Raw genomic sequence first — 16,464 nt, 5'->3', positions numbered from 1 at the left:
ATATATAAATTACCTAACTAAAAAGTGTGCAATAGTACATGTTTGAAAATAAAAATGAATAAAAAAAAGTGTTCTACTGTCTGGGGTCTGCCATCAGGAGTTAAAGGGGATGTTATGTGAAATGTGACACACTTTTCTTTTTTTTATTGTTTTTACTTTTCACTTTTTTCCCTATGGTATTAAAAAAGGGGGAAGGGGGTTCAAACCTTTGTAACATTTTTCCTTGTATCCTTCCATGCACAAGCTAGTAATGGGCTTTTGGTCATTGACTTGCAGAAAGTTTTCTGCGCAAGTTAGCGTTAGAGCCTACTAGAATACAGGGGGGCGCCGACACTGATCATGCATACCACTCGGCAACAGTGGTGGAAAGAGTACCGAAAATTTGTACTTAAGTACAAGTACTGTTACATTGCTGAACTAATACTCAATTACAAGTAAAAGTACTGGTGTCAAAACAGTACTTAAATAAAAATACAAAGTACTCCTCTCAAAAACTACTAGTATTAGTTACTAGTTACTTTTTAGTCGGCGATATTTAATGAATTACCAAAAAATATTAATTCATACCAAAGATCTCTGTGGATAATAGCTACTTTGAACAAAACCCACTTTTATCGTATTGACAAAGTATGTGAATTAGTGGTCATGATAGAGAAATTTCTAACTTCAATAACTTGAAAAATATAAATATCAAAGTACCTGTGAACCAGAAGTTGCAACTGACTTCAGTGTTGTGATGTGTTTCCAAGTGAAACAGAATATTGAATAAAGGGCGGGGTTTTATTGTGGTGCACCTCCACTCCATCTCTTGTTCATAGCAGATTCACGGTTGGATAGGAGTGGTTAAGAATAGGCTTGTTTGAGATTTGCCTCGCCTCGCCTGAAATGTAGGCAAGAGTAGGTGGCTGCAGTGAGGGGAGGAGTGAAATAAGCGCAGTCAAGACGGACAGTTCTGACCTCTCGAAGTGAACAGATCCCTACGAGATCAAAGGCAGATATCGCGTTATTCTCACTCATGTGCTGTGCTGTTGATTAACATGATATAATTTCAGTTCTGTTGCCTTTATATAAAAATAAATAAGATGAACAAGACACTCAAAGTGCTTGCTATTTAATTCCATATGAAAGGCGTATTTATCATTCATTTTTTATAGAAATATGACAACAATCACATATCTCACATAGAGATCGCACATCGCAGCACCACCATTAAAAAAATGTTAACTATTAAAAAATGTATAAAACTTTAAGAATATTTTCTGTTTAAAAAAATGAAATATTTATGCTAAATGTAATCATATAAATAAAAATATAAATATTTTAATATCAGACATCTAGTTTAGTTTGGACCAATCTCTACTATAAAACATTGCACATTCAAGAAAATTATTAAATTCAGCTGTTGTTTGGCTATTTGGTACCTTTTGAGGCAAGATGCGTTATTTTTTCATGATTGGTGGTGCAAGAAAAAATTATTTATTGTTATTTCCTGAAGTTTTGTTTTATTTTGGTTTTAAATCCAGTTCAGCACTGTACACCACCATTGTCATCATAACTTTCCAAATGTCACCACCTGAAATTCTGTTGTGTTGTGATCACCTGATTTCATAACCCTATTCAATATTTGATGAGGCACCGTGGTAGAGCAAAGGTGAGTGGTCTGCTGGTTTCAGAATTAGGATGCATTTTGCCTGGTTTAGTTGCAGCATCCTTTGAAAGCAGTGTAAATCTGGACGGTATGAAGAGGTCGCATCCTACCACATCAATCTTGTTTTCCGACGGTGAGAAAGTCGGTGACTGAGTGTGAGAGATCAAGTGTGCCATACAGATGAGTTGTAATTGTTCACAGAAAGCGCTGTGGAAACCAGCCACAGACCTCAAACTGTCAATCAAAGCTCTCACTTCCTCTGAACTCCTTCCCAGGGTCCCCACTGGGCCACTATGTGTGACGCTAGAACATCAGTTCTGTGCATGTTGGTTGCGGTGTATTTGTTGTGAATTTCAAGTAACTGCAGCAAAGTGTGTGCTGTACAGTATGTCCATCCTTGCTGGGCCACTGCTGGTGTACGACGAGCAGGACCACACAGAATCTGCCGCCACAGAATTGGAACGCCTGTGATCTGCTGAGTTCTACACATTTGGGTGACACTGCTTTCAACTGCCATTTTGATTGTAGTGCTCTCGGTTTAAAGGAAGTTTTATTTTTAAAGGAACAGTTCACCCTGATTTTTTTTTTTTTTATCGTTTTTTATCCACATATCGTTTCAAGCCTGTATGACTTTCTGATGTCTGCAGAAACCAAAGAAGGTATTCAGAAGAATGTTTCAAATGCTTCGGTGCGTCTGACATTGTTGCGCTCTAGCCGAGGTTAAACAGCTGTGCCTCAATACTATGATCAGAGCAATAATGAATGAGAGCCATATCAATTATTTGAGCTGTGGGAGCCGAGGGCTTGTTCGGGAAGAGAATGGTAAACACAGGCAGGGGAGAAAGAGAATGAGTGCACTATCTCTGCGCTTTCCACACAGAAAAGCATCTTTGTGAATGATCACTGCGCTCCTTGCAGCATTGGGCTGACCTTTGACCTCATTCAGACACACTTCCTGTCACTGAATAGCTTGTCATGTGTTAGAGTGGTTTTTATTCTGAAGATATTGTTGAAGATTGTGTCCTAATGTTTGCAGATTGCTTGTCAGTGATATAGTTGTAAACCAGATGACAGCTGGGACAAGCACATTTGACACTGGACACAGCAGATTCTTTGATTTTCCCAGTTTGTGTTGATTCGTATTAAACATCGGGACACAGAACAAAAGCCTTTAGTTGTGAAGTCATGACCGCTTCACTTATTGACTAGCAGAGGTCAGCTTTTTCCTTTCACTCAATTAGAATCTGTGTCATATTTATTCATGTGTACCGAATCACTTCAATCAGCTGAAAAATGGCCATTGAGTAGCATCTAAATCAACTGGTTTGAAGTCCAAAATTGTATTTAATATGATTCAGTTAATATAAATACACTAGGTTATACCAACTGATGTGATCAGACACATTTTCAGAGATCAGTTGAATAATTTGAGTGAAGCTGAATCATATTTCACCTCTCATCTTCACAGAGCCATGTGGTGGGCATTTGGATGCCAGTGACGCAGGATACATCACCACACCCGGTTACCCGCTGGAGTACCCGCCCCACCAGAACTGTCGATGGGTAATCACGGCACCCGAACCATCCCAGCGTATCGTCCTAAACTTCAACCCGCACTTTGAGCTGGAGAAACTGGACTGCAGGTGAGCAGAAAAGGTTCTGAGGCTACATGTAGCTGAAGATTGATTAAGAAGATATATGTAGAAAGAAACTATATATTCATAACCATATGATGAGGACGAAACTGAAATAAAGAGGATAAGTTTGTATTTCATACACCCAAGAGGCGACAAGGCAATCTTGTTAACTTTCTTTTATATAATGAATAGTATTTTATTAATTCTGCTGCTTAATATGCTTCTTTAAAAAACTTGTTGATTCAGAAAAGACTGCTGATGTTTCTTGCTTAGTGATTATTGGAGCCTTCCTGTGATGCCCTGCTGAGTCTGGCTCTTACACACACACACATTACACACACTCTCTTCACTTTAATTAAATATCCAATAAACAAAGCTTTGACACACATTTCTGGGAATCATGAAAACGTCCAGGCTTGCGCTCTGCATGTGTTTCACCTACAGCTGCGCTGACTCCTCCCTCTATTGGACAGCAGTAGAAATGCATGGAACGTGGTCAGGATTATAACGGTACATGGAGTTTCACTGTATTTGTTTTAAAGCGTGATTCGTAAAGTGGGACGAATTCGAGGGGAATTAGCGGTCGCTAGTGAAGACTTTGACATTCATGAGTCATGTTTTACAAACCCTTCTCAGCAGAGCCACAAAGCCTGTCACAACCTGCCACTTCCAGCTTCTCTCACTCTTCTCAATGAATATTGTCCTTTGTCCTTTTGGCATTTATTATCCTGTGATGCCCTGCTGAGTCTGGCTCTTACACACACACACATTACACACACTCTCTTCACTTTAATTAAATATCCAATAAACAAAGCTTTGACACACATTTCTGGGAATCATGAAAACGTCCAGGCTTGCGCTCTGCATGTGTTTCACCTACAGCTGCGCTGACTCCTCCCTCTATTGGACAGCAGTAGAAATGCATGGAACGTGGTCAGGATTATAACGGTACATGGAGTTTCACTGTATTTGTTTTAAAGCGTGATTCGTAAAGTGGGACGAATTCGAGGGAATTAGCGGTCGCTAGTGAAGACTTTGACATTCATGAGTCATGTTTTACAAACCCTTCTCAGCAGAGCCACAAAGCCTGTCACAACCTGCCACTTCCAGCTTCTCTCACTCTTCTCAATGAATATTGTCCTTTGTCCTTTTGGCATTTTGGAACTATTAATTATACATAGAAGTGTTTTTAAAGAGAGATTTATGGGATGGCTTTTGACATTCCTTTGTTGAAATTGGAGCATTAATTTTTCAGAAGCTTTTGTTGAAAGTGTCTTCACTGAGCACTTCCAGTGAGCACAGCAACAGAGAGAGAGAGAGATCAAAAGACAGAGACAGGAAAGTCTGATATGTGTTTCATTCCAGCACTTTGCTTACCCCTTAGTGGTTTGTGCACGGGATAGTACTGTTGTTATTTTCATCTCTCTTTCTCCCTCCACCCTTGGCTTGATTGACAGAAAATGCGGCATGTTCCATTACGTCACACATCCTTTTCCGTGCTTTCCTCCCGCAGGGGATTTCTTTGCGCGTCCATTAGTATACAGAACTCCATATTGAATCAGACACATTGCTACATTTGGAAAAGAGGAAAGTGGACAGTTTCCCGGTAGTTCTCAGTTTAACACAACCAGTTCTAAGACTTAAAACAGATGTCTCTTTTTTTTTTTACCTTCCATCTTCGCTCCCATCTGCTGCTCCGCTACAAATGTTCAGTCAAGATTTTATGTCTTTTGAAAACAATGTGAGTGCTGTTTGTGTGTGCCAAAGTAACCACGACGATGCTAGGGTGTTGTGGGTGGTTACCAGGCTGTCGTTATGTGGTTGCTAAGGTACTCTGAGTGGTTTATAGCGTGTTGCAGTGTGATTGCTATGTTGGTTATATGTTAGTTATCATGAACTAACATTTTTATAATGTGCATTAATCTATGTTAATGTTTAAATTATGAAAAAAAAAAACATTTTATAAATATAAATAGAAACATAAATGATTATATTTTGATTATATATGATTATATGTGTTTAAAATATATTATAATATTTAATGCAATTAAATATAATATTAATTTATTGTATATATATATATATTGTTATTTTTTTTTAAAATGAATTAAATACATATTAATTGATTAAATAAGTTGTTATATTAAATTATATTTAAATATCTAAAATATATTGAAAATTTATATTTTTTAACTTGTTTTTACAAGTTCTTGTAAAGTGTTATTTTAAGCTGATCCTCATCCTGACCCTGTTCTCTACATCTCTTTCTCTCTTTGAAGCCCTTTGACCATTTAAACCACATAAAGGTTAAGTATTGTTATTTACAGCCTATGATTTCAGTGTAGTACACAAAGATGGTGAAATCAAATGTTAAGCCTGATCTGTAGGCCTCATAAATTCACAAATTATACATCAGTCTCTTCTGTTTAACTTAAAGCCAGACTCTTCTCGGTTAAAATCATCACCCTAGCTCTTTTGTTTCTTTAAACTCCCTGACTTGTTCCCTGCTGTTTTTTTTTCTAGCGATTGTTGTTTTTGTCCCTTGGCCAGGCAGATGAATTAAGGACAAAGTTGGGACTTTTGAGTTCTGTTGGGGAGTTGAAAATGCCTAGTTAAACACAAGCACTTCTTTAATAAGTCGTAAAATTATCTATCCATTAACATGCTTAAACAGCCACCTCTGATTCTTGCCTTAGCTTTGCAAGACAAAACTGTCACGTAGCTCACATATTTGTGAAGAGGACAGATCGTTTAATGGTGTTGTCGAGACTTACAGACCCAGGGCAGGGTGGAGTGAAGAAGACTTGAACATTTTAACATTTGATAATTTCTGATGAGAATAACATTTAATAACAGCTCTTATTATGGGTGGGTGCAGTATTAGTGCTGTATGTATCATACGCTCTCACCCTTCACACATATTGTGGTATAGACACTTTGGGAAGGCTATTAATTTGATCTATGTTGATACTGAGTAACAGCTCAGTATCTTTCCATTGGACACCAACCTGGCTTAATTTATTTAACCTAAAGCGTTTTCCCTGTCAGATATGATTATGCAGCTCAGGGATCATATCCAGGCATCTCAGTCCTAACTGACAGATGTTTATATGCACACATGCTGAAACCTGGCTGTGCTACAAGGTTTCCCCTTTGACCTCATGAAGTTTAGTCTGCTCATCTGCTACCACACCCTTATGTTTCATCTTTCAACCCATTTCTCCTTCAACTCTGTCATAACCTTCCTTTTTCATCCATTCTTTCCTCCTTGGTCTGTAATTCTCACTCCTCCTCCACCCATTTCAAAAGGCAGCTCTTATATGAATTTCCATACTGGTCTAGGCTAGTTTGGTGCTGGTTGATCAGTATAACCATTGGTTGGCTCGAAGTTGGTTTACAAACATTGTTTTTCTAGTAAAGCTAGTTGACTGAGGACTGGTTAGTCTAGTTAAAAATCCTGGTACATGCAAAACACAATGAGATCCAGTAATGTTGGTTTCTCTCTCCTTCCATTTCCCGCTCACTTGATCCCTCTTTCTTCCCCCCCCATACATAGTGTCTGATTAAAATGACTCATCTCCCAAGGCACGGCCCATTCTCAGCATTGCTTTATTCGACATTCCCTATTCAGCTCTCTCTCTCTCTCATCACACATAGATGAAGTAAACAGTGTTGATAGTCCAGTCCACAACCACTGTCACTGCAAACACTTCCTCCACAGATTTTCCAGTGCTCTGCAGAGACGGTGGGCTCTCAAACAGTTGTTACTAAAGCAAAGGATGCCACTTTGGAGGCAGTACCTCTTTCCAAAACCTTGACAGGCATCCAGTGTTTAGAGCAGCATGGGACACTCAACTCACAACTGATTTTAGTAGAATCTGAAGTTAGCATGTTGCTAAGCCAACATTGTGATACTCTAATAAGCATTGCAATAAAGAGCACACAATATACAATAAAAACTGATTTATTATCATCAATGCTTTTAAGACTTTGTAACTTTAACAAAAGTTGTTGTTGTATTATGTATTATATTTATTACTTATTAAATCATTCTTATTGTATTAAATGTATTTTAGGTATATTTTAGATATAATAGATAGATATGAATTATTATCGCAGTGCCTTTTCTGTTATGGATACATGCAGTGATACCTAGGAATTTGGACAAAAGAAGATATTTTAGAGGACAGTACAATTGTTTTCCGAGATAAAGTGAGCTGACTGTAGTCAGCATCATAAGTGCACTAATTATCCTGCCTACCTTTTGGAACAGACCTTGTGTCTGTAGCTCATCTTTAAATTGTTTTGGAACACAGCCATTAGGTCAAGAAAAGGATGAGTAGAAAAAGATGAGAGGAGAGAAGTGCACCATTTATTCTCCTATTGCCAGAGAGTGTGATAAAATCCAGAGCACTCTGGCATATCAGTTGGATGACAATGACCAGATGCAATGCAAAGCAAAAGAAAAAAAAGTAAATCTATCAAAGTTTACAGGTCCAGCTCAGTGCTTACACGATAGACACCGGTTTCACATGCTTCATTCGAATTCACCGGATTGTTCCACGACTTCTTGGCACAGCATCAGATGTGCCCCGCTCCTAAAAGTTATAAATAGGTTATTGTGGAATAAATATAATAAGCATGTGTTGATTTATCATGATATATCTGTAATGCAATCAGCAAAGCTGCTCGACTGAATGACATTGGTAAAGAAACAGGGTTGGGCAGGTTGAAGTCATGGTTCTCTCTATCTCCTTTACCACTCTCTTACTCTATCCCTCTTTCATCTTTATCTGTTTTTCTCCTTCCCCACTCTTTACACTTTCTTTTCCGCCCTCTGGCACAGTATTCCAGTTTTTGACATCATCTAATCACCATATTAATACACAAGGAATGTATGTTCTGTTCTCCTCCATCCCGGGGATTTTATTAATTCAGTGATAACATTCCCAAGGCTTCCAGACTGTGGAATCAACATTTGACATGTTTTATATATATATATATACTGTATATACTGTATATATTCAATTTTTTGGTTTTAGTTGTGTTGTATTTTTTATTTTATAAATCTGCCATTTATCAGTTTACATACAATAATAGTAAAACAATCATATCAGCTAGATTTATAATATTGATGCATTAATTTCTTGATTTTGTTATCATATTTTTATTATTATTTTATTTTATTTTTTTTACAAACCCACTACACAAGTGTTTCAGAGTACATTTACAGTGGCACACTTCACACTCTTACTACAACAAGTGATCACAGACCCCGGGACACCCCACCGTCTCCAGCTGGGGAGCGGAGACAGCTGCCTTTGTTTCTGTAGTAACCTCACAGGGGACGGTAGTGATACTACAGTACGTTAGCCCTGTGTGTACAGACTAGCCTCTTAGTTGCTCATGACTGACGTTGAACGTCTATGAAAGGAACAATTTTACACCGCAGTTTCCCCCACTGTCTCTTGGCGTGGGGCTTTATCCGTAGATTTATATCTAGATTTCTCGATGAGTTCAACAGTAGCGGATGATATCATCACTCCATGCGGCTCCCCAGGGGTCCTTCTGATCAATGCGACTTTTCCGCTTGTAATGAAAAATCGATGGATAGTGTGAAACCGGACAGGACTCAAGGGGGTCACGCAGGTCTCCCACACATATCCCATCATTCTCAGAGTACAGGCATATCTGTTATGACAATTATTGGCTTGCTATACACTTACAGGGCAGATATGAGAATGACAGCATAAAACAGCATTATAAAGTGGTCAATTAAAACTGGGTATATAACAGAAGATGTTCATTCTTTATTAGGTTCAGTAGCCTTCATTCCAGATTGCTCTCTGATATTTCAGATTGCAGTAACAACTCTACCTCTATTCCTTTCTTCATACCTTTCCTGGTTTTATGACCAAATAAGTGGTCGATTTGAGCACGGTCTGGGAATGCTCTCGAACAAGCAGTTAATATTTTAGAGGCACTTTCAGTAGTTTAATTCTTCCACTGGGTAAGATTGAGGTTTTTAGGCAAAGCCTGTGATTATTTACTTTCAGTCAAAGGGGTGAGTCTTTCACCTGCAGTACATCTGAATGTATTCATCTAGAACTGAAACATATTTAAAAATTCATTGTCAAAATGTACACACATATCTTTTGAATATATTTTATTCTTGGTGTCGTTGTGGGTTTAGAAAAGGTTGCTGACCTGTAGCTGTCAAGTATATGTACAAGTTAGTGTAGTTGAATGGCTAATAAGTGTTTTTTTATGAAAAGTGATTACATGAAAATCCAAATAAAATCCAGTGGAGCATTATTTAATCTATCAAGCCAATTATTTAAAACATGCTCTAGCAGAGAATTTATGGTTTTATAACTGGTTTTGCCCATTAAGTCCCAGATTTGCTCTGAATATCAAATGAAGACTCAACACAATACAAAATGCCACTCTTATTGGATGTAGTTTGGATTGTGTTTTAATTTAGTCTTTTTCCCCCACATTTTTAAAGGATGAGAATGCATCACACAACCTAGCCATGTTGGCATCTGTCTAGTTTGATTAGCTTCCAAGTCACAAATGAACTTGGTGAAGACTCAACACAATACAAAATGCCACTCTTATTGGATGTAGTTTGGATTGTTTTAATTTAGTCTTTTTCCCCCACATTTTTAAAGGATGAGAATGCATCACACAACCTAGCCATGTTGGCATCTGTCTAGTTTGATTAGCTTCCAAGTCACAAATGAACTTGTAGCAAAATACCATAGAATTTGATTGGGCACACATTTTGTGATATCAATAACAAAGCTAAATTAGAAATATGTTGTCATCCCTTTTATAATTAATAGCATTTATATATAGCATATATTTAGCTTACAATATAGTAGTACCATATTATTAGGCTATAGATTTTTTAAAGAAGAAACAGTATAGTAACTAAGAAGAAACAGCAGTAAAAATGTCATTTGTAAGAAGTTCAAAATGAATATTATTTTTCCACACTGTACATTAGGATATATTTGAATTGTTTAAACCTACTTTTGTATGTAATGTTGATTTGATTTTTGTAATAAAGAGCCAGAATTGTTTGAGGTTTTGTTCAAGGTGTCCTGTGATCCACTAAAGAAAAAAACACTATTGGTGCAAAAAATGACCTTCACTTTTAATAATAACTCAATATCTGACACTCATTTGCAGTATGTTGTTGTCAGACACAAAATAGACTCAACATTGTGTCAACAAAAATGTGTGCATTTGTGTTAGATGCCTGTATCTGCAGGGGACGTCTGATGCTTGATAGGTTTGTGCAGGTGTGAAAAAGTGTCCTGGCTCATAGATACAACGCGTGAAATGCAATTAACATGCGGCTCTGATGGTGGAGGATGGGTACATCTGCAGATACTTACTCTGCTGTGGTCAAGTCAAACACACACACACATACACAAACCCAGGGTGCCAAAGCCTGTGTTTACCCTAATTTGCTGGTGTAAAGTAAGAGTGAAAAGGAAGGAAGAAAAACAAGTAGAAAAATGTACAACAGAATTAGTCTTTGACCCAAAAATCTGTTGGGTTTACATAGAATGATCACATTTTTGGGGGTCGATCAACAATGCCAGCATTCTTACCCCAAACAGATTCACCATAGGAACAGCATTCAGTAATAAAATCCATGAAAATCTAATTACCCACACATCCACAAAAAAAATACAAGCCCGTGTTTGTGTTGTTGTTTGCTGGCCATGTGACTGTAATGGTCTCACACAGCATGTGTTCTTAGTGTTAGGTGAATGCTGTTTTTGTAGAAGGGTTTATGTCTTAGTTCATTGGTGACTGTGATGAATCAGAAAAAGTGAGAGTAACATTTAACTCTGTACTGATTTGAAATGAAAAGCATCTAAAAGTTCAAAAGAGAACAGAATAGTGTGTGTGTATGAGAGTTGATTTGAGAGTGTTTGTGTGTGTTTAAGGCTGGTTAAAGGCAGCTGCTGGTGTCTGTCAGATGGTTATTCTGTACTTTCATCTCTCTGGCTGTCATGTTTTCATCCTTTATCACAGAGTGTCCTGTCATTTTGAGGAAAGAGACAGAAGTGCGGGTTGAGGTGGGATGTTTTCAAAGGCACTGAGGAGGGCTATACAAATGTTTGATCAGAGGGTGTCTGGTGCCTGAGATCCTTCTTTACTCTTACAGAATCTATGAATCCCAGGACCTGACAAATACAAGACAAACAGACAGGGTTGAAGGAATTAAGATGTTAGTGTGCTCAAGACAAACTTTGAATGCTGAAAGTTTAAAGAAGTTTAATTCTTTAAGTCTGTAGGCTCTGCAGGCTGTAGAAATATGAATTTGATACATTTAAAGAATTTATATGTAAATTATGCACCAGGATGGAAGAACACTTAATTTCTGAGCCTGTTGAATTCAGTCAATTCCACTTCATGTAATAACATGCTGTTCTTTTAAAATTTCTATTCTTAACAAATGCATCACTGTCTTACCAACAACAACAAAAATCAGCTTTACCATCACAGAACAAATTACATTATAAAATATATTCAAATAGAAAACAGTTATTTTAAATTGTTGTGATATTTCACAACAATAATGTTTACTGTATTTTTGGTGAAGTAAATGCTACACTGGTGAGAATAAGAGTGTTTTTATGCCTTTTAAAGGGGTCATATGATGCGATTTCAAGTTTTCCTTTTTCTTTGGAGTGTTACAAGCTGTTTGTGCATAGATAAGATCCCTGAAGTTGCAAAGACTAAAGTCTCAAAACCAAAGAGATATTCTTTATCAAAGTTAAGACTCTGCCACGCCCCCTAAAACGGCTCGTTCTAACACGCCCCCACATATCTACCTCACTATGTGGAAATATTAGCATAATGCCACCCAAATGTTCATGCAAAGAAAGAAGGCGTGTTTTCAGTAACCGCAGTTAGTGTTGAAGCAGCATGTCAGGGAGATGCTGTGTGTTTCTAGGAGAAAGCAAAAGCACTTTATTTGGCCTTCCGAAAGTGATGCATTTAGGAATATTTAAGATTACTTACAACAGAACAGCAATGTATTTTATGGACGATCGTTTCGTGAACCTAGGAGAGGAGGTAATTCAGAATTAGCTACTGTTTTGTTATTAGTTTAAGTATTTGCTATTGACTGTTCAAATGCGGAGTTTGTGTCTGAGACTCTGTCTTTACATTTATTTTGAAAGATGTAGCTTGCGTTTATGGTAAGGGGCGTTACATTTCCGACGAGTGCTTGCGGTGTTCGGCCAATCACAATGCACTGGGTCAGCTGGCCAATCAGAGCAGACTGCGCTTGTCGGAAGGAGGGACTTTGTAGAAAATGAAGCGTTTGAGAGAGGCAGGGCATAGAGGACCTACAATAATGTACAGTATTTGAAAAATAATGTGTTTTTTGAACATTAAACCATGTCAACATATTCTGTTACACCAAATACAATACAATATCTTTAAAAAAGCATCATATGACCCCTTTAATACATTTTAGGAGAAACCTATGATACATCAGTCAGTGAATCATAACTAGGAACTCCATTAAGTCTCCCAAACTATATGACAGAGCAATGCATTTGTCCTCTAGGAATATGCTGAATAAATATGTCAGAGGAGAGAAAGCATAGATTCTTCAACTCAAGGCTCATTGATTTCTCTGTCTGTGCACTTGTCTCTTGAGTTGGAGCAGTGTTTTAGACAATGACTCTCTAGCGCTGAAGTGTACAGATGTTCGGAGGGTCCACAGGCTTGCTGATTTGGTGGTTAAATGAGGCACAGCTTGCTGTGTGGAGTCACGCTCTTCTGCTAGTACAGCTACATAAACCTCAGCCTTATTAACATGACAGCATTGTGCTAAGTAGCAGCGCTTTTTACCCTTGCTGCCTGCCAGCTGGACTCAGAATCACTTCTGTCTGATGTGTTATTTTAAAAAGAAACTCTCTGATTCACATTTTCAAAAGAGAGATATCAGCTCATTTTTTAAATCTTTTCAGAGGAAAAATCTATTTAGTAACCAGGCAGAGCTTGGTAGGCGCGTATAATTGACAGTTTCATAGTTAATTGAGATCAAACACCTTTTAACCACAATCCCATTGTAATTTCTTCTGGCAAGGCTGTTTGTAGCTTTAGACTTAAGAGGGGAAAAAATAAAACAAGAAAATATACATGCCCACTTTCTCTATTATATTTATATTGCCTTTGTCATCACTTAAAGCTATAAAATAATTTACAAACACTGTAATCTTAAATGTAAAAGTCCATTTTTCATTGATCAGTTACTGGCCATAACATGAAAAGAATGATCAAATCTGACAGTGTTTTTAGCACACAATCTGGTACCTATTCCCATTTAGAGAGTCACACAGCTTGGGGAACATGGGAACAATTTGATGGTTGCCTAATGCCCTTGACCTCTTGTATAAACGTCCCTGTGTTTGGTCTTCTCCATAGGTATGACTTCATTGAGATCCGGGATGGGAACTCAGAGAACGCTGATCTGTTGGGGAGACACTGCAGTAACATCGCACCTCCTGCGATCATCTCCTCAGGCCCCATTTTGCTCATCAAATTCGTCTCCGACTATGCCCACCAGGGGGCAGGGTTTTCGCTGCGCTATGAAATCTATAAGACAGGTAAGCGTATGCTACCCAGCAGGATGTAGTTTATCATAAACAACGCAGTGTCAAAGCCTCGCCTGCTGTTTACGCATCTCTCCTGTGTGCTTAAAGCAAGAGTCTTCTGTTCAAGCGCTTGTACTAACAAAGCATTTACACTGTGGGGAGAGTTCATGTGAGTCCATTGAGCCTGTAAAGAAAGCAGGATTTCTGTGTCGATGCAACTGTCTCTCTTAGCACGTATCAAAAAATTCTTCCTTTCACACAGGAAACACGTACCTCACCTCTTCCTTTAACTACCCACCACTTCTTGCAGCATGGGCTGCTATGTGCCAAATCCCACCTGCCTGAGAAGTTCTGATTGGCTTTTGTCAGTCGGAGGGAAGAGTCCCTATTGGTCAGCGTGGTGTCATTGACAGCCCACCATTTTTATTACTTGTGGTGTAGAAGTGTTGATTCGCTTTTGTAAACTGGAGGGAAAGGCTCTGATTGGGGAATTCAGAAGCAGGAAGACAGGATTACCATTTATGACAAGTTCCAAATGGCTTTTATGAGTTGGAGGGAAAAGCTGTGATTGGTTATTGGATCAAATGTAGTGGTCACCATAAGCTCCTTTCCTCTGGAGTGATTTTATCGCTGGAGGTCATAGCAAGGTTATGCATCATTCAGAATTGAATGCCTTTCAAAATGCAGTTGAGTTCGTTCATTTGAATTGAATTCGAATTTAGGTAGCAAACAGGATGCATACTTGCAATTTGAATGTGAATGTAAGGAAGTAAAATTAAAATGAATTGAAATTCATGTAACTGTAATTTTTAACAACAAATGCAAAGTTTATCTAGGTAACCTTTACATTTTCCCCTGAGTCTCATTTAAACATTTTGAGAGAAAAGCTGTAAAAAGTAAGAAAGTAAACCTTGAAGTCTGGATGGATGAGTGGATGAATAGGTGGATGGATAAATAAAGGGGTAGATAAATGGAAGATGGGTGGATAGATGGATTGGTAGATGGATGAGTCAATTGATATTGTATTACAATTTTGAAAAGTCTATAGACAAATGTAGTTTATATATTTCTTCTAGGGTGAAGGAACATTTTTGTTTTTACAGAATGCATTTCCTGCAATTACATTTTAATTTTTTTTTATTTTGTTTTAATTCAAACTCCAATTAAACTTCCTGTAGGGTGTGACCACTTCTAATTTACAAATTAAAAAGGAACAATTCTTCAATTCTAAACTTTGATCGCTCCAAATGTAAGATGCCCTGATGTTGTTGGTGATCTGTGCAACTGGCCATAACTTTGAAATGTATTCTGTTTTGATTATTTGATTATACTATTTTGCTATTTTTAAATTTTTTTTGCTGCTAAAAAATAGCATTTTTGCAGTTAAATCACTTTGGGTTGTTTTTTTGCTACTGCATGTATGAATGCCCTCTGAGCAGCCAGATTTACTGTAGCTGACCTCTGGTGCCTTCTTACACTGTACAATTTCTCTCTCCTTCACGGAGCCTGGTCGACACGCACCGGCACAAATTCAGATCAAGGCGGCTGCTGGCGGGCAAAATAAACAGAGTGGAGACATCCCTTGTTCCTTTTTCAACCTTCTGAAAGCATTCCGGGAATGCCTCTTTAATTGACTCCTGATCTACCCTCCCCTGAGGTCGGCTGGGGGTGTGGGGGGGGTTACTGGGGTTACTAACACAACATGTGTGATGGTCTTTCCTCTTAGCTCCCCACAGTAGTGCACTGGGACAGCCGTGCAGAGCAACTGTCATGAAGTTGAAGGAAGGCATTGGTCGGAAATGAGTAGTTAGTAGTTTGCAGTTGGTAGGTTCAGATCTACAGAGGAGTGGCAGTTGCTTCTGAGGGGCTGAAACACAAAAGCAAGTCCTTAATGAGATCCACCAGATGGATGACAAGCTAAACTCACTCAGTGTGGACACCCGATGCTGAGAGATGTCCGTGAACGCTTTATCACGAACAGAGGCCCCACACCTCCCGCTTTACGGAGGAAGTGATGACACAATCCGTTGAGTGTGATCTGATAGTGTGAGAGCTTCATAGCAACCTGGCTAACGCTGCGCAGAGGTACGAACGGAGACAGTGATGAACACTATAACAATGGCAGGTTGCAGGTTTTTTTAATCATAAACAAGCAATAATGATGAGACCCGTTGGCGTGTGAAAACTCGCAGTTGCCATGGCATTAACAAGATCTCATTATATTCAGAGGATGCATGTGAAAATGTGTGGGAGTGTGTGTGTGGATGTGTGCGTGTTCAAAGACAAAGAGAGATTTTTTTTTGACTGAATTTTGATGAATTTGAAGAAGTAAGTGTGTTTGTTTATGACTTATTGATTTGGTGTTATATAAATAATTTTTTCAATTATAAACATATATATTTGTCAGTAATGCACATGCTCTGATGCATAGCACAAATTTTGTTAACAGGTTAAAAAAGTTTAAATGTGTATATATATATATATATGTACCATTCAAAAGTTTATGGTCAGTTTTTAAAAATAAATTAATACTTTTATACTTTTA

At 38.0% G+C, this 16,464-nt stretch overlaps 1 protein-coding gene across 1 annotated transcript in view; it reads left to right on the top strand.

Moving 5' to 3' along the window:
* The window catches only part of LOC107593022 (neuropilin-2-like), a 22,421-nt gene extending 8,157 nt beyond the window's left edge, over positions 1 to 14,264 (top strand). The window contains exons 2-4 of the mRNA XM_016282602.1: positions 3,117 to 3,291; positions 13,750 to 13,931; positions 14,182 to 14,264. Of these exons, the coding sequence (XP_016138088.1) occupies positions 3,117 to 3,291; positions 13,750 to 13,931; positions 14,182 to 14,264 (440 nt within the window). The remainder of the gene's footprint in view (positions 1 to 3,116; positions 3,292 to 13,749; positions 13,932 to 14,181) is intronic.
* The last annotated feature ends 2,200 nt before the right edge of the window (positions 14,265 to 16,464 follow it).

This window comes from Sinocyclocheilus grahami, unplaced genomic scaffold (genome assembly GCF_001515645.1).
Source record: "Sinocyclocheilus grahami isolate Dianchi unplaced genomic scaffold, SAMN03320097.WGS_v1.1 scaffold162.1, whole genome shotgun sequence".
Classification (NCBI taxonomy): Eukaryota; Metazoa; Chordata; class Actinopteri; order Cypriniformes; family Cyprinidae; genus Sinocyclocheilus; species Sinocyclocheilus grahami.
The sequence above is the reverse complement of the archived record's forward strand: the minus strand, read 5'-3'. Positions and strand labels throughout refer to the sequence as shown.